The sequence below is a fragment of the Sturnus vulgaris genome, chromosome 3, assembly GCF_052056855.1.
Source record: "Sturnus vulgaris isolate bStuVul1 chromosome 3, bStuVul1.hap1, whole genome shotgun sequence".
NCBI classification, from domain to species: Eukaryota; Metazoa; Chordata; class Aves; order Passeriformes; family Sturnidae; genus Sturnus; species Sturnus vulgaris.
The window spans coordinates 56,173,592-56,196,545 of NC_142245.1; the positions used below are offsets into that span (position 1 = coordinate 56,173,592).

The 22,954-nt window shown below is 36.9% G+C and overlaps 1 protein-coding gene across 3 annotated transcripts in view; it reads right to left on the reverse strand.

Moving 5' to 3' along the window:
* Nucleotides 1-22,954, reverse strand: part of SCAF8 (SR-related CTD associated factor 8) — a 151,100-nt gene that overhangs the window by 80,080 nt on the left and 48,066 nt on the right. For 2 of the 3 annotated variants that reach the window (XM_088161703.1, XM_014886014.2), the window contains exons 19-20: nucleotides 22,167-22,388; nucleotides 19,810-21,526 (exon numbers count right to left, since the gene is read on the reverse strand). In XM_088161703.1, the coding sequence (XP_088017829.1) occupies nucleotides 19,824-21,526; nucleotides 22,167-22,388 (1,925 nt within the window). In that variant the 3' untranslated portion in view covers nucleotides 19,810-19,823. Of the gene's footprint in view, nucleotides 1-19,122; nucleotides 21,527-22,166; nucleotides 22,389-22,954 lie in introns of those variants that run through there. The other variant, XM_014886013.2, reaches the window with a different exon arrangement.

The window sequence follows — 22,954 nt, forward strand, 5'->3', positions numbered from 1 at the left end:
GAGACATAAAGCAATTTGTCCACTATCACATAAAGCCTACAGTAAGTCACATGAAATCTTTACTTTAGAGCACTCAATCCAACTTTCATTAAACTATAATTAACATAATGGATTGTATTCCCATGAATTAGTTGTTTCTATAAGACAGGATGTTAACACAGACAGAAATTCCTCATTCCCCTAACTTTTCTGAAATTGTATAATTGATGTGTTTGAATGAGAGCTCCAGAGCCTCTCCAACAAGTAATAATGTGAGGACAGTTCCCATCTGGAACAAGGAATGGATAGCATGGAAACAGGAGCATTCTAGTCAAAATGCTCAGGTGATCAGATACGATAAGAAAGACAATAAGCTGCAAAGAGAGCTCTAGGTTTATGGAAGTTAATATGGTACTTTCCTCTGATCTCCACAAAACAAGCAGGAGAAAGAAGGAATTTGCAGACAATCTGCAGGCACAATAATTGTCACCATAAAACTCCATATTTCATTACTTTATTGGTTTATTTTACAAATATCCTAGCATGAGAGCTTGAAGGATAAAGTAGCACATTTTTACAACTGACCATGATTCAAAAAGAATACAGCCTTTTTCAGTATTGTACTTAACTATGCCAAGTGAAAATCTTTGGACACAAAGTTATGTCCTGGCTTAAGTACCTTGAGAAATAAGGTGATGGTGTGGACAAGAGCTGAGCAGTTCTAGAAAAAAGGGAAGCTTGAACATAAGAGATACTACACCAAGTGGGAAGAGACAGGATAATCCAACATGAAAGACTATGGAAACATGTATTTATAAGCACCCACCCAGAATGGTTAATCTGTGTTAATCTAATCCTAGATAGGTTGATTTCAGCACAATTACCAAGAACCATCAAACATTTTGATTCAAAATGCATTTTACTTTCCAGGTGCAATTCTATCAGGATTTATACCCACCTGCTGGGGAACAGTATTTGTGTCTTTGAGAACTTGTATGTTTATGCAGTGCACTGTATCTCACTCAGGATGAACAGATGCCTCCAAAGAAGGAAACCTAAAGGACTTGGGTAACGTCTGAGACTAAAATTATTATTTTACTTTTAGTACTGAAGGCCAGATTGCTGTGTCTTGTAATTGATTAGTTTCCATAGTTATACAATTATAAGCTAAAGAGACCCCATAAAGTTAGAAGCATTTGTTTCCTGTGATGAAAAAAAAATATTTCACAAACAAACTGTCACTCTCACTTCCTGCAAAACAAAAATAGTCCTTTATGAGAGAAAAGACCTCTTTTAATGAGATGACATATCAATTTTTGGATGCAACTACAAGACAGCTTTATTTTGTATGTCAACTTCCATATAAAATGTATTTTCGTTTGAGCCTTATGTTTAAACAGTGCAAGTAATTTAATAATACAGATTCGATGTTCATATAAAATAAAAGCAGATAAGGAGACAAATCAAGGATGCATTTCCATCTACATCCTGACTGTCCAACAGGGACTTAATAGTGCTCTAAATTTTAGTCTGTTTAAGAGAGTCAAGCTAAATATCATACTGGACTAAAAGCAGTCAGATACCTGAAAGCTGGAATTGAAACTTCAGTGATCTTGGTGACAAGATATTTATTTATATCTGGGCTTACAGACATTAATTTGTAGTTATTAAAATAAGGTTTAATAATCAATAAAACGTCACTAAAATGTGTCTCAGTTAAAACCTTGCAGGCTGGGAAATATACTTGCTTCTTGAAAACCTAATTAAAAGCCAAAGAAGGTATCATATCTCACAGTGCTAATGAAAAATCAGTTGTCTGCTTCTATAAAAAATGTGAAGCGCCACTGAAATCAGATATAAGTTATTGAGATTCTTCTTCCTCCTATGTGATAGATATTGCACAGAATAATTCAGAGAATTAAACTCCTTTAAGTGAATTATTTTGAAATTCATGCAAGGTAATAAACACCATCAAGTAGGAGCTTGCTAGTGGAAGGGTAGTTTCTGTGTAATATTTCCCTAACTTTTAATATGAAACTTTGGAAAATCAGAGCAGTTTCAAGAAATGTCAGGTTTTAAAAAATATCAGAATAACATTTCACGTTCTAGGACAAAAAGAAAAATGGTTTCATTAGAAAAAACAGAATACTCTCACAAGCTCCTCCACCTTGAACCACAATGTCAGGAATCAAAAAACTAGGAAACAGAAACATGAACTGAACAAAAGGACAAACTAAATGTGTGTTTTAACCTATTAGACTTTAAAATTTGTCACTGCTTCATCAATTGTGCTTACAATCAAGTAAGCAAAAGGTCAAGTTTACATAAGTAATATATTATTTTCTGTTTCTCCATTTTTGCCTTATTTGTTCCTTTTCCTTTAGGCACTAATGCAATGATGCTCCCACATGTGCTTTAAGCATAAGCACATCCAGTTATTCTAAACAGACTAATCATATTTTATGTGCTTTGCTGGATTAGTATCTAGATTTTAAAATTTCATAATAATCGTAAAAAGAAGTGGTAAATCAATGGTGGAAGCAATTCAATCCATTTTTCAAAGTATTGATGAGAAATCAAAAGCATTTATTATTATAACAGTTAATGCACTGCTGAATGTGTAAATGAGTGCTCTCACAGAGATTATCAGAGGTGTGAAGGGACCCACAAGGATCAGTGAGTCCAGCTGTTAAATGAATAGCCTGTACAAGGATTGAACCCATTTGATCATGATGTTGGTGTAATTAGCATCATACTCCGACCAACTGTGCTCATCTCAGGATCTGATCCTGTTTCCAACAGATATATTCCAATGGATTATTTTTATGCTTTCTCTTTTTGGCAGTGTTGCCCTTCAAATGTGTTTTGATCCTGAAGACTGTCAAGGATGAAATAAAGGGGCAGAAAAGAAGGTAGGAGAGCTTTAAAATACATACCACGTATGTACTACATTCAAATATGTTTAATTATTGCTTTCAGATGGTCACTACTGAGACCTTAGATGCACAAAGCCAATGTGCAATCAATAGGTACCAAAGCAGCATACATCTCATCCACTTACACAGGAGACAAAAGGAAAAAAACATGCTATCTGCTCTGTATTAGTAGCATAATGTGAACTGGTCATAAGTATTCTTAAATCCACCTGCCCTCTGACAAGGAATGATATAATACTTTTGAATTTATCTTTACTAGAGGACAATCTAATCTAACTGCAAATACTTAATTTTAACTAAATTCTATCACAAGGTTATTTTCTTATCTACCTCTTTATATGATTGGGCATCATACTTTCTGATTACTAAAACCAACTTTATACTCTCTTGAAATGAGTATGGATAGATACTGATTGTGAGTCAGAGGTGACAGCTTAGACTTGGCTCTCTGGTCAGTTTGAAGGGTGCCTTCCTCATCCTCTCAGGGAGCTGCTGAGCAGGATGAGCATCTGCTCCTGATACCACAGTTAATGGTCCCATGTATCAGAGGAAATCACCAACTGCTTCATTTGACATCCAGCAGGAATTTCGGAAACAGGTGAGGTAGACATTTGACAGTTTAGGGACAGAGTCTATCATAACTCCATAGTGGTCTCTGAGTTAATGTAAGCTAGTGTCTCCAGCTGTGCCAGCATTGAATAATACCAAAATTTTTTTAGGGATATAGAACATGTCTAGAGCAAAAATGGGGAACTGCAATGCCCTGATAACTGTAAAAAACCTGAGTAATGCAGACCCTTTTCTGTGTTGATTCCTTTCATACTTTCACATGCAAGCACAAATTTTCAGAATAACAGTGAAAAGTAGGAACATTTTATAGAAGATATACATAGATTCTGGTCTCAAAATCTAATCCCATTTCTAGGCAGTGAAAGGTTTGCCATGTTGGAGGTTGAGAGTTGGATACAAGGAGTAATTTTGTTGACTACTTCCAAATGATTCTATGATTTCTCCTGGGTCTCTCAGACTTTTATGAGTGTCTTAAAGGAAAGCTAGGAGAGTTATAAAATAAAATAAAATGAGAAGAAGCAGTTTTTTTTAAGGTTTTCTAAGTTGCCCAAAGCAAACTTACTTCTCTTTCTCAGCAGAATGACTCTGAGGCTTTGTTTCAATCAATTCCTTTGGGAGACATCACCTTGCCCTGTTACAGGCATACCTGCTTGGTGATGAACAACAGTAGGGTGGGTGGCCCAAACCTATTGACATGAGCATGTGAAAAAACCTATTTCCTTGATACCTGAAGCATATTTAATAAAGCTAGCCTTTGGAAATAGATACTATTCACTCAGCAGTGTATCCTCCCCCTAGAAGACCCCAAGGAAGGCCTGTACTTTGACAGAAATGAGAGCTTTCTGCACCTGCATTTACTCGGCCAGCAAAGAGGTGGACAGATTTCCTCATTCCTTCCCATCACATTGCTATAGCAACTTTCACACGGATTCACAGAATAATCAGAGTTGGAAGGGACCCACAAGGATCATCAAGTCCAACTCTAAAGTAAATGACCAATAGAGGGACTGAATCCACAACCCTGGTGTTACCAGCACCATGCTCCAGCCAACTGCCTTCTCCCAGGATAGCACATGTACCAAACAAGGGTAACAGCTGCTGAGCAGCAACATCCACAGCACAGGTGCTCCTCCTGGTGCTGTGGCCTGACACAGCGGCCTGGAAACCTGGCAAGGAACCTGCCCAGCATTTACAGTGGCAACATAAAACATGGAAACTTAAAATTACCTCTAGAAGGACTGCTTAGGTTGAAATTATTTCAATTTTTACTTTCAAGCTCTTTAAATCAGAAAAAAAAAAAAAAAGAGAGTACTGTGATAACTTAGTTAATCTGGTTTTCCATTTGTAATTTTTGTTGGTTTTTTTCTCCCTGTAGCTAGGTTTACTCTTACTAAGATGACCACCTAAATATTCTGATCTAGAATCAAATACGACCATTACATCTTTTTATGAGAGAATATACTATATCAACATAAATTTGTTTAGCAATGATATGTTGCAGTTAATATGTCAAGATAGACACGGCTGTTTTCACCGCCAGCCCTTTAACTGGCTTCTCCACCAGTCCTTTAGTAGCAAACTCTACATGCCTTTTTCTCCTCACTCCTTCTTTCATAGACCTCTCCCAGGTAATTCTGACTCCTCTTCTTATAGGCAGCTTCATACAGTACTGATTCCTTTCCTTATAGGCAGCTCCATACAGGACAGACTCTCTCTTTTACTCTGCATGACTGGCTAAACCCAAGCTGTCCCTTTCCTAGCCACCAAACCCTAACTGTCCCTCACATAACATCTTCTTACCATATATTGCAAGGTCGTGCAAACCCTTGCATGACTGCATGTCCCTTACCTCCTCACAGCACAGCCAGCAGTCTCCTTCTCTTACTCCAGCAGACTCTTGGTCTCAAGCTCCAACCTGAACTGCAAGTGCCTATGTCTAGAGGCCAGCTAACCCACTCTTTTATATTCCCCAAACTGATTGGCCAGACACAGATGTTTCCATTCCTTGGTAATCAGTACAGTTGCAAGTCATTGGGAAAGATTCCCTCCTGCACTATCTTTTCAGCCTAGCTACCCACAATTATATAGTTTAATATATATTCAGATCTTGATTTCTTATAGAGAGAATTACAGATATTATGTATCTTATTTTCAAAGTGACAACTTATAGTTATTTTCAATTCTCACCCTTTTGCATCAATAGGCAGCCATAATTTGCAAACAATTTGAAGACCTCATTAAATTTCCTTTTGTTTTGCAGTAACTTATGCAATGAAGTTTGTCTTTTGCTTTATATGTGCAATGTGGTTCTTTGGTACACCCACAAATATTAGTTCATCTGCCATGTGAAGAGAGTGACTCTACAAAAGCCCATCCATCTCCTTCTAGCCCCGACTCTGCTGAAGAGAGCAGCCTTTATGCTCCCATTATGAACGTGCCTGCTGTGTTTCTCCATCCAAGCCACCCCTCTTGCCATCTCTCCAGTTACCATTCACTGAACATTCAAATGAAGCTTTTCTTTCATCTCACCAGGAGCTGGATAGCCTGAGCTAGAAATCTGGATGCTGGGAGACTTTTCCTTCTCTCTACTGTGAGAAGAATGCATAAATGGAGCTCTGTACAGGTGGAGGAACCACATGAGATTTACTGACATGCCCTCTGTAAGATGGTGGCCAGTTGATAAAGGAGTGACACAATCCAAGACAGACAAGTGACAACATGAGGTTACGAATGACACATGCCGCCCTTGGCTTCGCACACAGGGACACCTGTCCCGAGGTTTGTGCTGGACTAAATGTGCTACCCAATAAAGGTAATTCATGCAGCAGTCAAACAGCTTAACTTCTATGGATCAAATCTGGGTATTGTTATGTGAAAACCACTCTTTGATTCTTCTTTACACAACTGGTTCTAACAAGAGAAAAAAAGACTTGCAGAACTTTCTTTGCTGATACAAATAAAACTGGAAAAAAAAGTCTTTTTCCTACTGTTTGGGACAAATTAGGACTTCTGTTATCAGATGCAATGAAAAAAAATCTATTAGCTTGATTTCTTTTTAAGCAGCAGTTTATAAAAACAGGTTATTGAATCTGTGTTTGAAACACCTCATGTCCATATAAAAACTGAAAGGGTATTTATACTGTAAAAGCCCCAAAATAAAATCAGATTCACCTTTACTTCCTTCCTTTAAGTCACAGTAAAGAACATAATTTAATCCATACTTTGTACCTGCAGAGAATGCTACAATCACATTGTTCTTGAACAGAGGGAAAAGATATTCACTGTAGTATGGGGAGGGAAAAAAAAAGGAATGAAAACTTCAGAGAAGAAGCAGGAAAGAGGAATAAGAAATTAGTCACTCACAAAGAAGGTTATCACATGAAAATCTCTAGCTTTCTGAGATTTCCTTTCACATTTCAACATTGTAAGACTGAACTTCTGGCTTCCTCTTCATGCACTGAGTATAAATCAACATGAAAAAACTGGAATACAAAGTCCAACTAGTGTACAACAGAGGGTGAAAACTACTCCAGCGAGCATGTACACCCAGGAATTGTACAGAATGCAGCGCACTGAGTCACAACAGTGAATCACTGAGAATTGTACTGAAGATGTACAGCACCTCACCTGTACAGGGCTTAAGGCAGCAGCTCTCTGGTTTCCACAGAGCCGCACCAGAGTGGGCTGGGACGAAACAGCCACGACTACGCATGTGCTGGGCACCCTCTGCTGGCTCCACAGCAGCAAGTCACCCGGCTTGGGAAAAGAATATCATCAAGTGCAAGCAGAATCCAGGGAACAAAAAAACATCTTAACTACAAGCAAAAGTAAAAAACGAGGGATCAAAATGTCTTTCAAAACCTAAAATAAATACCTGCAAAACATTTTAGATTTTAACTCAGCTATCTCAGCTGTTTCTCCTTATAGTTTCTATCAAACTAAGAAAGACACCCTACTCTCAGAAACAAAGCGTTAAGCATTTCTTGCATTGAAAAACACTTTTTTTCCCCTTTACATAAATTTTATCAACATCACGGCTAGTAATAATTTTTCCTTAGTTCACAAGACTCCTCCTGAGCGTTGACAGGGTTACATGTGACCCTTCACGGACTGCAAAGCTGACATAAACAAACTCTTGCACACTTGAAATTATCAAAAGCAAAACAAAATACCAAAGTAAAACAGTGTTAACCTTCAGCAGCAGCCAGCTAGTTAAGCACCAATTCTACATTATAAGCAAGTGAAAACATATATAAATCCCAGTAAATTCACTTAACATCCCTCACAAATCCTTTAGTTTCACACTTCTTCAAAACCACAGTAATCTCCCTTTGGTCACTGCTGACACTTCTAAAAACATTTTCAATCAGTAGCTAAGCATTAAAGAAAGGAATATAAAATCTGAGGTTTGTTGCATCAGTAACAAAATCAGCAGGTGCTTAGAAAATTTTTCAAGTGCAACATTTGCACCTTTCTGAGAGGAGTTGCCATACAGTTTCATTTTCAAAATTAAAGAGAGGTTCTCTCAAAAGAAAAATCCTACGATACTCTTGACACTTGACAACTTGCTACTTCCTACAGATTTGATTACAAAAGTGTTCATCATTTCAGAATGTAGAATAAAATACTATATCAATAAGCACAGATAAGGTCATTGAATTTCAAAGATCTCTCCTTTTCTTGCCCACAATCCACTCCTCAGGCCCACTGGAAGAGATTTCCCAGTTCCTGTGCTGTTTGGCTGCTCATTTTTGCATCCTCCTTTAAGTCCATTAGGCTGTGATACATTCAGATGGAAATAAATGCAGAAGACATCATTTTTGAGACAAGAAAGTAATGAAGTACTAATGGATTTTGTCAAGGAGCATACTGTACATAGAATCAATGTACAGGTACATAGGATACCAAGTATAAAGATAAAAGGTAAAAGAATAAAAAGAAACTAATTCAAATTTCTTTTTCTGCAGTCTATACAGCCAGAAAATAAGTGTTCTTTTATAGAAATACCATGATCCAAGAAACATTTGTTAAATTTGTTAAATTTTTCATCACTAGAAAACAACAAATTTAATGGAACTCTGATGCAGAGTAAAGGATCCTCACCATATCCATGAGCAGGGGGTGTGAACTCCTCTCACCACTTTTGCATTCATCAAGCTCTATTTTATGCAGGAGAGAATTAAACTGTGGAAAAGCAATAGTATTGTTCTCAAAGAAGCAAGAGAAAAAGGCACATGCGAAAGGGAGAGTTTGCCACACGTTACAGACACGACCTAGCAATTCCTGTACTGCACAGGTGCCAGTAGAGTTCAGGGCTTTGCTTGGTATTTCAAGTGTTCAGAACACGGCAGAAGGGGGCACACTTCACAAAAGGCACAACCAGCTGCTGGCTTTTCAATTCATCTAAGGTCCCTGAGCACCAGTACAGATGATAATTAACAAGGGGAGCAACTCATCTGGCTGCTATTCTCGTCTTCCTAAATCCAGAGACTTGCTGCAAAGAAGGGTTCAAAAACTGGCTAAGGTGTCCTGGAAAGGCAGACTTATTGTCTCTTGCTGCACACAGCCTCAGAAGGTGCTCTTTGCAGAAAGTGTCAGCATGTTTTGGCAACACGTTGGACTGCCTTAAGAAGGTGAGGAAATAGGCTGCAGTGGCTAGACACCACTGCTCTATGTAGGCAGGAAAAGTATAGAGTAAGAGTACATAGAAACTGTTCCTTCAAAACCCATCAAAAGTTCACTTTCAGACTGAAGACACTGGAAACCATAATATAATAACTAGCTTTAAAATGCTCACTTCAAGGTGCTTTTGCCAAAGGAAAGACATCAGGGTCAAAATAAAAATTGGTGAAGTATTTCATCACTCCAGTAGAGGTTTTGTGCCTAAAGAAAACCACAGAATTTCCTATTTCAATGTCTTTAGAAAGGGATAACAATGGCATCTGAAAGATTCGAAAGGGCACTGGAGAAGATCCAAGAACATACTTGTTAGCAACAGTGATGACAAGGAGACGTAGCATGTTTGTGCTGGCTGTTACCTAGCATGGTCAAGATTACATGAGGAATGGGAAAACAAATGCAGATTTAAGGTGTATTTGAGATATCCACCTACTGAGAGTATTTTGGAAGGTCAGAACCACAAAAACTTTCAGTTTGGCCTTTACCCAGCAAGTGAGACCTTGAAGTAGGAACCACCTGCCTATAGCATCTTCAGATGCAATTCTGTTCCAGAACAATCCAAACAAGCACCTACAGTGGTTTTATCACTTTTCATCTTTCTTGCTTGTAACTGGGTTCCCTTCAAGTAGAGCACCTGGTTCACAAATCTGATTTGGCAGTAATTATTACACTGAAAAACATACTAACTTTAAATACTTCTCCTATTTATAAATATTAAACATGTGACAAAGTTCAGTATAAAAAGACTACTTTGCTGACTGCTGTAGTAATGCCACTGTTATGGCTCAGGTAGAAAAGACAATCTTGATCCCTGGATGAGCAGGAGCCTTGTGTCAATATGGCTCAGTATTATTCCACTCTCAAGCCTGTGCACCTGGGAAGACACTGCAGTTTGCCTGGACATATTCGCACTCCCTGCGTTACCTCACAGCCTGAGATGAAAGGTTGGGGTTGGTGTTTTTTCTAGCCAAGCGTCAGGGTACTTAAGGTTTTGCCTGTCACAGTTCACCAGCACATCATTTTCTACAGTGTAAGACTGGGAACCTTGCATTCTCGCATAACAAAATCAACCACCAACAAGACTGAACCTTTCTTATATATGCAACAATATTTTGTTTTGCTTTATTTTTAAAAAATAAGACACCAAATAGCATAAAAAATAAGGTGCAACCAACCAACCAAATGTTTAATAGCAAGCTAGATTTAGAATCCCAACTAAATATTTAGGTTTTTAAATATTCAACTGATTTTCAGAGATGATGGGGACTTAAGTCTGTATGTGAACACTCCCATGCCTAACTCTGACTCCTTTGGAAGACAAAACATTTCTGTGTCAGCTGCAGGAAGACCTTAAGTGTAGCATGCATGGCAAAAGGAAGAGTGAATACTGAAGACTGTTTCCTTTCCTAGTGTAGACTGTAAATTCTCCAGCTAAGCTTTCCATAAGCTTCTGTAAAATGGATATATAAACATACAATGATAGTTCCACGATAATAAATTTTTCATGTTTTGGAGTATGTAGCTCAATTCAAATGCTAGACTTACTGTAATACAAGATGTATAATTTCAAGGCTGCATTCTAAGACATTTAATAGGATCCTGTTTTGAAAGAAAAATAAAAGAAGTAAGACAAAAGAACAATGATAAAATTTCTTGAGAAGGGCCATTATGAAAATGTAATTTTTAAGTAGCTGGTTTTTAGAAAAACAATCAGATGGTAAAACAGCCCATGAATTAAAACCTTTCCAGTTCCTTACTAGACTTTTTAACCCCCAAAATTCTAGAAATATTTACAGAATTGCTTTCACAGATTTATTCCTCTTGGATTTATGTTTGTCTACTTTAATGTATCAAGATGAGAGACATTTAGAACAAATTCATTCTACAAGCTGGGAAAGGTGAAATTCCTCATAGCTTTTAGCCAATCTGTTGGTTGGTTAAATTTCTTCATTCTGAATAAGAATAATTAGAATATCTGGTGACAAGGAGAGGAACGGAAAAGGAAAAATCAAGACTTTGGTATTCACTACTACGTAGAAATTGCATGGGACAGCTCCTGAGGCTGCTCTAGCTGCTCTCTTTTTGAAGTTGCATATTAGAGACAGGATAATATGCTAGGATGTGTGAAAAAATGCCATTTTAGTTACATTTTTGAACATGCTAGAACCAGACTATCATGACAAATATATATAATTTTGAATAAAATTTTTATTTTTATCTTTTTTTTTTTTTACATGTCATTCATTACTTCTATTCTGGTTAATACAGAAATATAAGAACTTTTCATGGAGAAGGAAGTTTATTGAGGAGAGTTAAGCAGCACATTCTAAAATAAGAAAACTTTATTAACCTAGTGCATTCATTTTTTAAAATCCTTTGAAGAAAAAAAATGCTGTTTAAATAAAACATAAGCTTTCAAAAAAAACAGTATGCAGATGAAGAAAAGAAAGCTAGAGCTCAGGGATTTTGAATAGGAACAGTGACCATGTATTAAAGGGCTGCTCTACATGCTACAACAGATCTGCTTAGAAAGTACAACTGTTTTGGGAGAGTCAGAGGATAAGACCAATGCATTTAAGTAGCTTTATTTTGCTTGCTTTCTTTCTCTATGAACTCCATCAATTTCCTAGCACAGGACTAGACAAGTATACTGCTTGTAATTTTTTTCAGACATTTTATACAGTCTATTTCATCATATTCTTAGAATCCCAATTAAAATCTTTATTAGGGCTGCCTGCTCATAAATACTTGCACAGGAAAGAGAATTCAAAAGGAAAAAAAATTAACCCCTAGAAGGCTTTGTGTTAAAAGCAGTAGAAAAACCAAGCAAACTAGAACCATATAATCTTCTATCTCCTACTCTTCTAAAGGCCCCTGAAAAAGAAACTGAGACACCCAAGACAGTTTTGAAATCCTGGACCTAATGAAACACTCATGTCCCACTGGTAAACAAGTGAGGCTGTAAAGCATATACTGCTTTAGACTAAAGCAACATTATTTTAAATTCTCCAGCAATAACATGAAAGAATGCAACAACTTTAATCAAGAAAATTTTTTTTTCTGCAAATAGCTGAAAGCAAGAGATGCTGCAGCCAACACTTGTCAAACTGAGATACTATTGTGAAATGCACTCTTTTACCTACGAAGATAATTAAAAGTAATCAGTAGTAGATATTCCTCAATAGCAATGTTTGAGATTGGAGATTAACGCAATTTGGTAAGCTTCCCTCTTAATTTCTGTAATAGTTTTGCCTTAAACAGCATCACTTCCAACTTTTCACTAGTGTCTGTATTATAGTGAGGCAATACATAGGATGTATTACTTATTGAACGGGTTACAGGTTATTTATCAGAACATCCTCTAATCAGCATTCAGAGTGCAACCCCAAACAAGGGCAGTAATTTGGACTAGGAGACAACACAAACAAGGAACAAAACAGTATTGGATTTTACACCAACACTTCAGTTTAGCACATTCCCTGCAAGTGAGATAGATCTTCATCATGCTTTTGGCTGGATTCTAAAGTATTTACTACTTAAAGATACCGAACAGGTATATTAACATCTGTGCCATGTTGTACCTCCAAGAACCTTGTAAGCTCACAAATACTTACACCTTACCTGAGTTCCTGAGTTTTGTATTTTGTTTTTTTGTTGGTGTGTTTTTTTAATTTTTTTTTTTTGGACAGGGTGAGGAGGTGATCATTTTTAACTGAGGTACGAGCAATACTAAGAAAAATGCTTAAAATCTTTGGATGCTTGCTTGCTTGTTAATTAGCAAATATTTAATCAGAATGCACACCTTAACTTCTACTGAATCAAAAAAAGAGAAAGGTTTATTCATGCTTTCTAACTGTATTTTTTCTTATTTCAAATTAGGCTAACAAGCTATTGCTGCTGAAAGAACTGTTATCTGTCCACTGGTTTATATACAGATCTGCTCTGTATAGTATTTTTGGTGTCTGCTAGAATAGGCTATTATATGCCACTTTCCTGTTTTCTACAGTGCTTCTGATCATGAAATGAGGATTGCAGGAACAAAGCATGTATGAAGTGTACAAACAGAAACTACAGGCAGTATGCACACAAAACTTAAAAATTACACTTCAATATTTTGTAAAAATAACATTTTATCCTAATAACTTCAAAGTTTTACATTCTAACAAAAATAATGGGTTCCTTGCTCATTTTATCAATTCACAGAACTTCAGCCCTGCAAGTTCATAGTTTTAATATGGTATTTTTTAATCAACATGGGATTTGAGAGGCACCATTATTTTGCTTTTAATAAATAGAAATATTCCAAAACAATCAGCAAGCATTTTAATTTGCTGCCAGTATTTTATTTTTAATCACAGACAGCTTTACCACTAGGGTCCTCAATGGTGAATTACCTGCATTGTTAGTCATACTGCACAAAAAAATCCATTAGATTTCAGATAAAAACTTATGGTTGTCCTAGATTTAAACATCTCAGTTTTGCAACTGAATGACATAATTCAAAGTTATTTCTAACCTACTGTAAGAGGAATTCTGTGATAGAACCACTTGACAAAATAATGTAAAGCAAGCATGTAAAAAAAAAAGAAAATTAACTGGACAAACTAGCACAACCTTCAGTAAACATTTTTAAAGCTGAGTGTACACTTACTATTTATGTATTTACACAACTGAAATGACAAAGATTTTCTGAAAGAAAATCATTGAGCCCAAAATTGCATTTCAAATTCTACAGACAAAAATTTATTATTTTCTATTTTCGTCTGAAGTTTGAAATAGGTGGTCCTTTTCAAAAGGACAAACTTAAGGCACACTTAAAACTGCATTTCACTGCATTGCTGAATGAGATGTGATTACCTCAGAAACAGCATAAATCCAAAATATTTTTTCCTTTGATCAACTGAGGTGGCAGTGACAGAGCTCCCTTTGACTAGACGAAGGTGAATGCATTTTTAGAAAGGACTTTATACACAGAGATACACTTTATTTCTACTTAATTCCTGCTGCTATCAAGAAAAAGCTACATTACTTACAATACGATCTCTATCTATTGTGGAAGTGATATGCAGATTCAAAGTCCCTGCAACTATGGCTTAGGTGAATCCTACCAAACTACATCTGAGTTAACGATTCTATATCCATTTAACACTCTTCACCTATTCACCTAGTAACATTTCTTGCACTGGCTTGCACACAATTGTAATGTTCTAGTATACAAATCAATATGGCTGTGAGTTACCTGGGAAGTGTTTGAGAAACACATCAAGTCATCTGCTTTAAAGAATCTGTTTTTCAGCATTTCAACAGAAACTTTAACATACACTAATGTGAACACATATCCATTATGACACAGATATGCATACATGCAGATAACCATTCAAGAGGAATTTTGCAGCATTAAAACAGGGAGGCAAAAAATCTTCAACTAGCCTATTTATAAGTGACAATAATCTCTGACCATATTTTTTATTACAAAACACAAAATAGTCCCCCCTGTCTGAGGGCTTTAGTATGATTTCATTAGATAAGGAAATTTAAAATTAGCATTAGTGACCTAACTTGAAAAATGACTGAGTACAGAATAAGATTAGTAAACCTGTGATACAACTAATGTCACTGTTACTATGCAAGTGCTGAAATGTGCACTTTAAACTCTTTGAGAGAGAAAACATTCACCTGCCACTGTACAATATATCTTAACAACCTCTTCATTTGTAAGAGTGCTTAGACTGCTGGAACTGCCTCCTCCTATCTTTGGTAGCAGAGCATCTAAAATATACTAAGAGTAGGATATTAACTGAGACAACCCTTTTTACTCAAGTTCATGCAAGATAGGAATAAAAGAATAATAGCAAATACAATATTACAGCTTACCAACTTTAACAAAAACCCTTGTAACAGACTCTCATCATTGACAAGAATCACTTTTCAGCTCCTATATGTATTATTACTCAAAGAGATATCATGAATTTTCTTTTTAGTAGCTCTACTTGACTTTTCTTGACTATGAAATATCATGTACACACACTAATTGAATTACGTTTATTGTGGACCCAAAGAACTTGCACCAGATAAGTGGAGTGAACAACATCACTGAGACAGCCCTTCAAGAAAAAATGCAAGACTAGTTACAATTAAGGAAAGATGCTTTTTCCATTCTTGTTCAAATAAGCAGCTTCAATTAAAAAATAATATCCTGCCCTTATGCCTTTCTAAACAATCTCTCATCTACACCAGTAAAAGGCTTCACAGTGCATACCTACTGGAAAGGAAGTTGAAAGAAAAATCTGACTACTGCAAAATTCAAAAGAATCAGCAGTAGATGTCACAACAGGGAAAGAGAGATCCTTTAATTACCTGAATCAACAATTACAAAAGAGGGAAAGATTCTTTAATAGCATTAATTAATAACAAAAATTTGTCCAGTTACTCTTGATGACTCCTGATATTCTGAATAGGTTTCAAAATTATAAAGCTGGAGTATGACTTTTTACAAGAGTATGTAGTGATAGAACACGGGGCAATGGCTTTAAACTGATGTACAGCAGACTTAGATTAGATAGCAGTTCTTTACTGTGAGAGTGGTGAGGCACTGGAACAGGTTGCCCAGAGAAGTTATGGATGCCCCATCCCTGGAAGTGTCCAAGGACAGGTTGGACGCAGTTTTGAACAACCTGATCTAGCAGAAGGTGTCCCTGCCCATGGCATGGGAGTTGGAATTAGTTTAAGGTCCCTTTCAACCCAAACCATTTGATTCTGACTGTTCAGCTCTCCCATTATCAAGCAACAAAAAGTCACCATTACTGAAAAGACAGAGAATGATATTTAGGACCCATTTCTATCAGTTTCAAATCAAATTACCCAAAGATGTGAGTTAGGCCAAAACGTCAGGTGTACTTTCAGTTTTACCAGCAGAAAATATCCTCGCACATGGTCAAAACTGCTCAAACTGTATATTCAGAGACGTCTGTAATAAATTGGCTTATCTTATAAATATCTTCTATACATAAGTTTATTTTATAATTTTCCAATTGTGCTTAAGTAATGCCAGTGAATGCCTCACTACATGCTTGATTACAGTACTCCCATCTTAACTTACTCAGGCTGAAAGTTCCTTAACTTTGTAAAGTCATTTAAATCGCTGAAGTGGCTCTAAGTATATTATAGAGCTCTACTAAAGCAAAGGAATCTAACAGAATATATTCCCCATAGTCTGTTACAAAAGGAAGTACCACACATAAAAAGAAAGTGCACCAGTACTTCACTGGAAAAGGCTCCAGCAAAGACATCATATCCTTATAGCAAACAAAGGCTGCATTTCATTTTTATGGATATAGCGTTCTACTCAAATGCACTAGAGGGAAAGAACCACAGCTTGTTTAAAAAGGTAAATACATCAAACAACTTACTGATGCATACGGTTGTAAGTAAATGTGTGTGCCTCAATACAATGTGTTGCCTGCAAAGCTACCTGAAATATTTTAACATATCTGTTACTTATGTGAATAGTCCATCAGCTTCTTCAGTTGCTAGAGCCCACAACCTTTCATCACTACAGCAAGCTTTAAAGAGGCACAAGCCAGCACTGCTACCCCAGTGCCTGGACGCCATCTTCTTTCTGCCCCAATCTCACTCTCTCCTTTGCAAAAGCAAAAATTCAAAGTCACTCCCATGAATCACATCAAAGAATTGGTCTGGGTGTCAGGACAGTTCTTTTCAGTGCACACATTGGCTTATGATGGCTTAATCTACAATAAAAAAGGAAACTTTTCACTCCAGCTTTGAAACATTTAAAACTTCCTACTCGCAAAACAAAGAAACCAGATTGTTTCACTAATATAAAGTCCCTTCAAGTTTCTAAATATGGCTGTTTTTTGGTAATACATATCTGCATGCTACATTATTTAAGTAAGAAATAGAACAGTTCTAGCTGTAAACATGATGCAACTGAAGACTGTACAACAAACTTTTATTCTACAAAAATCAGTGTTTAGAAATTGGTGGTGCAACACATATGTACAGTAGCCAATTTATTCATGTTTGAAAGATATTAACAAAGATAATAGATTCATTAAATGCATTGTTCTATACCACTACCAACCAAACTGTTCAACAACTCTCACCTGGTAATTTACCTAAATCTTCATACTATGGACAACTTGGCACACTGCCAGTCCCAGTATAGAAGAACAAGAGATTAACTTCTAGTTTTCAGGAGGTTTTAAACAAAATGTGTAAAAAGTAAAGCTACTGCCAATATGTGTTTGATTTTGAGCATTTATTTCTGTGGTCTATGACTGAAGCCTTTTCAAACGGAACACATTAAAATGAAATAAAACCCCTTAAGTTCATAAAATATCCTTAGAGCTATTTTGTGCTTTTGGGCTTTCACACAATCAAATCTGCCTGACCAGAACACTATGAGTAGGTGGTGCAGCAGCATCAGTCAGGCTCTTCGAGCCAGAGACTGCCTGTGACAATACATTTACCTCAAACATTGTTCACCTCAACTCCCAAGACACGTTCTGGTAATAAACACATCAGCAAGGTCCATTACAAAGCAGTGGTTATTTAATGCATACCTGATGACTACTACTTTGCACAATAGATAATAATTCATTCAAGTCCTCTCTTTCCAAGGGCTACTTTCATTAAACTGTCTGTTTACTATCCAGAATAAAAGTCCCTGGAACTGAAAAACTGAACCATGACACAGCATGAAAAAACACCCCACCTTCCAGAGAAAGAAGACTACACATGAGTAACTTGCTTCTAGGTTCAAAGGCATGCTAATGCTTTACATTGATGTGATGTTTTCATAGTTTCACCCCTTTGAGGGAAGCAGAAGGGGAAATAAAACTTGCATGTTAATGCTTTAGTGTTAAAGATTGAAAGTCTAATCTGAGCTAAAACGTTTTTTTACCAAAGGGGCATTCATGTAACAGAATCTACCCTTATTATCTTATTATGCAAGAGGAAAACAACTTTCTTAAAACTGAGTGAAAGGATGCTTTCAGACACAGAATTTTAACAAAACTTATTTTGAAAGCAGTTGGTGAAATGCACTTGAATGGAACAAACTGAAAATGTGACATCATCCTACAGCTTAATCTTTCACCACCAATTGAAAGGATACACAAAGCAGCAAATTAGGTGAAACAGGAGAGAATACCACTATTAATTTACCTAAGCAGCCAATTCATCTCAACAATTTAGAAAGAGGTTCAACTTCAATGTTATTCCATCAAAACACAACCCCCCAGCTCTTATTTCTGTTAAAAACATATAGGGTTTTTAGACCAACATCAGCTTTTTACTTTTCATGCAACATTTCTGAACTTTGAGTCATTAAAATCAATTAACCACAAAGTACTCAAACACTAACACTATCTATCCAGAACACCAAATATATTACAAAATAAGAAAATGCAAATATTCGCTTAAGTTTTGGCTTCATGCATATCTGCATTTTAGAAAAGCTAGAATCCTACTGCATATTCTTACAGTATATATGTTCCACCTTCTAGAAGTAGTAAGAACACTGTAACAATGAGCATGAGCAGATAAATATAAGCTTGACTGTACTGCAGTGAAATAAGTTTTATCTTACTACCTAAAGAAGGTGAAAGGCAAATTTTCACAACCTAGTTTCATTTCAATTTTATTGAAGTGCCCGCAGCGTTCTGTGAGTGCTTGCACATACACAGGCACGCACAGAAAAAGTGGTATCTACAAACAGTTTACACAGATATTTACATACATGTTATTTACATAAACTAATATGACTGCATGATCTTTGATGTAAAAATCATATGCTTCTTGCACATATAACTGTTGCATTGGTTTTACAAAAGTAATATAAACCTTTTGCAACAACTGGCTAAGCACATATCATGGCTGATTCCAAGTTTTTAGAGCTTGCAGGTTTTTTAAAAAAAATACAATACCTAAAACACTGTTATCAAACAAATATGCTTTATTGGCATCTAAAAACAAAATGCACCCAACATTAAAATGTACTTTTTCATTTTTTAAACCCACTGCAGTACGAGGAACAAATCACAAACACTTACTTTAGAGAAAACAGAGACTATAGTGTAGATTTTACAAAATCACTTTTAATCTCTGTGTTATGCTCCTTAAGTAACATGGGCCACTTTTTTTTCTGCCGAATTGTAGGAACATAAAATATCACAGCTTTATCTATACTTTAAAATTCTGCAGCAGCCTAAAAACACGGACAAGATACACCAGCACCTGTTTTCAAGTATAACAATTTCGATAGCCAAACTAAGGGTAGTATCTAAAAATTCCATTTTCTTCCATAGGAAGTCTTTGTTTGACAAGCTGTTAATTTATCATTGTGAAATTAAAAGCAACTGGGGCAAGTTTATGCTTTACCAAAGGAAAAATAAAATTAAAAAAAAAACAAAAAAAAACCAAACCAAAAGCAGAAAACGTTTACCTACCATGTTCAAATTATAGAACAGTGTTCTATACAAGTCAGTTGTACAGTTATTTAAGTGAAAGATGAACATGAACATCAGATTAACTTAATTCTGGCAGACAAAAGTGAACTGCTACGGTCCAGTCAGCCATTTATCTATTACAGAGAGATGACAACTTTACAAAAGGTATCTTTTACCTACTGAGTGATGATTATGTCCCCTCAGTTTCTGTGCTTTCTACCACTGGTTCACTCTCTATATCAGCTTCTGTGTCACTCTTCTCTTTGTTTACCTCGACGGAAGATGTCAGTTTTTCATAAAGTTCTGGATCATCCTGCACCTGTGCAGTTGGTGGCTGACTTTCTGTCTCTGTATTTTCACCATTTACCTGGGGCATATTATCAGCTTTGCGTTGAGAAGTGGCCCCATCAAAATATTCAAAAACCCGTGGATGTGGAGGCGGGATCCAGTTGTTTGGCATTCTGTCTCTTCCAAACCTGTTTCCATTAATTTCTCTGCAAAAATTAAAATCTCTGTCATCCCTATCCCTCTGTCTTTCCCAGGGTCTTCTGCGGTCATCAAAATCTCTGTGAGCATCTTGTTCAAATCCTCTATTCCAACTGGGACCACTTCTACTATCAAACCTATAGTTTACATGCCGAAACCTCTCTCTGTCTTCATGGAAACCTTTAGGACCACCATAAATAGGGAAGGCATGGTGCTCTCTTTCATCATAATCTCCTCTCTGTCCCCAGTGCTTGTCTGAATTGAAACCAAAATGCTCTCTTCGGCCAAGGTTATCTATACTTGGTCTTCCAAAATTTTCTCTCATGTCTATATGTGGTCTTGCAAAGTGTTCTCTTCCGTCTACTGGAGGCCTTCCCATACCCTCCCTTGGATCAACTGGTGGTCGTCCAACAGAATCTCTGACATCCACTGGAGATGGTCTGCTAAGATTATCTCGGTTTTCCACCGGAGGAAAGCGATAATCTCTGTCTCCCTCCTGTTGAATATTATCACCTCCAAGTGGTAGCCTTTTCTCTGGATTAGAAATGTTATCAATATTTTGTCTTCCTGGTGTTCCAAAAGGTCTTTCTGTTTGATTAAAAATATCTCCTGGAGGAAAAGGACCTCGAGGTGGTGGTGGGTGAAGAGATGGATCAAGGATTGCAGGAGGAGGAATAGCACGCTGTGGTGGCATTCCTGGCTGCATTAGTGGAAACCTTGGTCCAGGTGAATGGGGCATTAGGCCTGGACGGATATCCATAAGAGGCATTCCTGGCATTCTTTGATTACCGATATTTAAATGAGGCATGTTTGGAACTGCAGCTGGATGCTGCATTGCCAGAAGTCCAGAATTACTTGAAATATTTGGTGGTGGCACTCCCATAAGTCCAGAACTAGTTGAAACATTGGGTGGTGGCATTATGAGAAGCCCAGAATTGCTTGAAACACTCGGTGGCTGTACTCCTGCCAGAACTCCTGAGCTGCTGGACACACTGGGTGGCTGCATTCCTGCCAGAAGGCCAGGGCTGCTTGAGACACCAGGTGGATGAACTCCAGCTAGAAGCCCTGAGCTACTTGAGACATTTGGTGGTGGCACTCCAGCCATAAGTCCAGAGCTACTTGAGGCGTTAGTTGGCTGAATCCCGCCAGCAAGAGAAGAGCTACTGGAGACAGCAGGTAGCTGCATTCCTCCTGCAAGACCAGAATTGCTGGAAACAGTTGGTGGTTGCACTCCTCCTACAAGTCCAGAGCTGCTTGAAACACTGGGTGGCTGTACTCCCCCTGCAAGTCCAGAGCTACTTGAGACAGTGGGTGCGGGCCCTTCTCCAGTAAGCCCAGAATTGCTTGAGACATTGGGTGGCTGCACTCCTCCAACAAGTCCAGAGCTACTTGAGACATCACTTTGCACTGAAATGCAACAACAAGAAGAACAGTTACCAAAAAAATACCAGTGTAACACACAGCATTCAAAACAAAATGCAACTTAATCCATGCTCAGGTAATGCCTGTAGTTATGAGACTGACAGGTCTGTCCTAGTTTCTATAGCTAATATATATTAATTCAATCACACTGGTGATACATAGACATTATACCACAGAAATAAATGTCTCTACATTGTAAAGACTGTACATCAGCTTAAAATTGACTAACCCCAAAGCCATCACCCAGTTTATGCAACGAAACTATCAAAATCTGTGATAAAATTCTATAGATGTTATACTAGCCTACCCTCTCCTGCTCCTTTCTATTGCTACTTGTGTAATCAAACTGCATTTTTAAGTTTTCTAATGGGTTTCCGGGCTCAGCTTTACTTCTTAAGACTATGAGAAAAACATATTTGAGCATAAGCTGCTAGAAGTCAATGATTAGATGATGACAAAGATGGTTCTCACCACTTTCCCAAATTAAATTCAGAATGATACTCTACCCAGCCCAAAAGTTCCTATTCTGTAGTTACTAGCTCAATAGGCTACAATTTACAAAAATCGCTCAAGAGTGTGATGCTTCCTGTACATGACCATATCATATAATGAAAACATTTCTTACCAGATCTATTATTTTCACTGGAAGAAATCTGAAGGTCTGTAAGATGTGATCCTTTATCATCTGATTCTGGTTTGTTGATTGGCAGGGGATTAAAAACACTTCCAGCAGATAATGTTGGAGTAGCTAGATTGCCAGTAACTGTGCCAACTGGTAGAACAAGGCCAGTAAAAGGAACATCCTTCAGCGTCTCTTGTGCAATTGGTAATGGAGGCTGTACTAAAGCTGTAGAGAAATAACAGAAGTGTATCACAGTAATCATATAGTGAAACCTTCAAATTTAGTTTGGTAGAAGTCAGGCTGATAAATCAAAAGAAGTGAAATTAATTACCCTCACTGGTACATTTTTTGATAATAAATTTCTTATCCTCAATCAGCAATGTAATATTTAGGGTTTTTTCCTAGAGATCATGAGCTGCAGGTAAACCTAAGCAATCAGTAGTCTGACATATCTTTAAATGTTAAATGAATACAGTTAGAATGCTAAACTAAAATAAATTATTATATATTATTCAGTAACCAGGACCAAATAATCCCAGTAACAGCTACATGTGTTAGAAAGGTCCAAATATTGAACTATGCATACAAATAATTAACAATTTGCCATAATGTTTTTCAGTAACTCCATGTTAGGTATAATTTTTCAGTCTACATTATAAGCTCTGTAAGTCTTTTTCACAATGCCTACTAAAAAACAGCTAAACAACAACTATTGTATTGCTGTTTCCCACTACACAGGATTAACTTGCTTTTGATTAAACAACAAGGAGTATATAAATAAAGTAAACTTT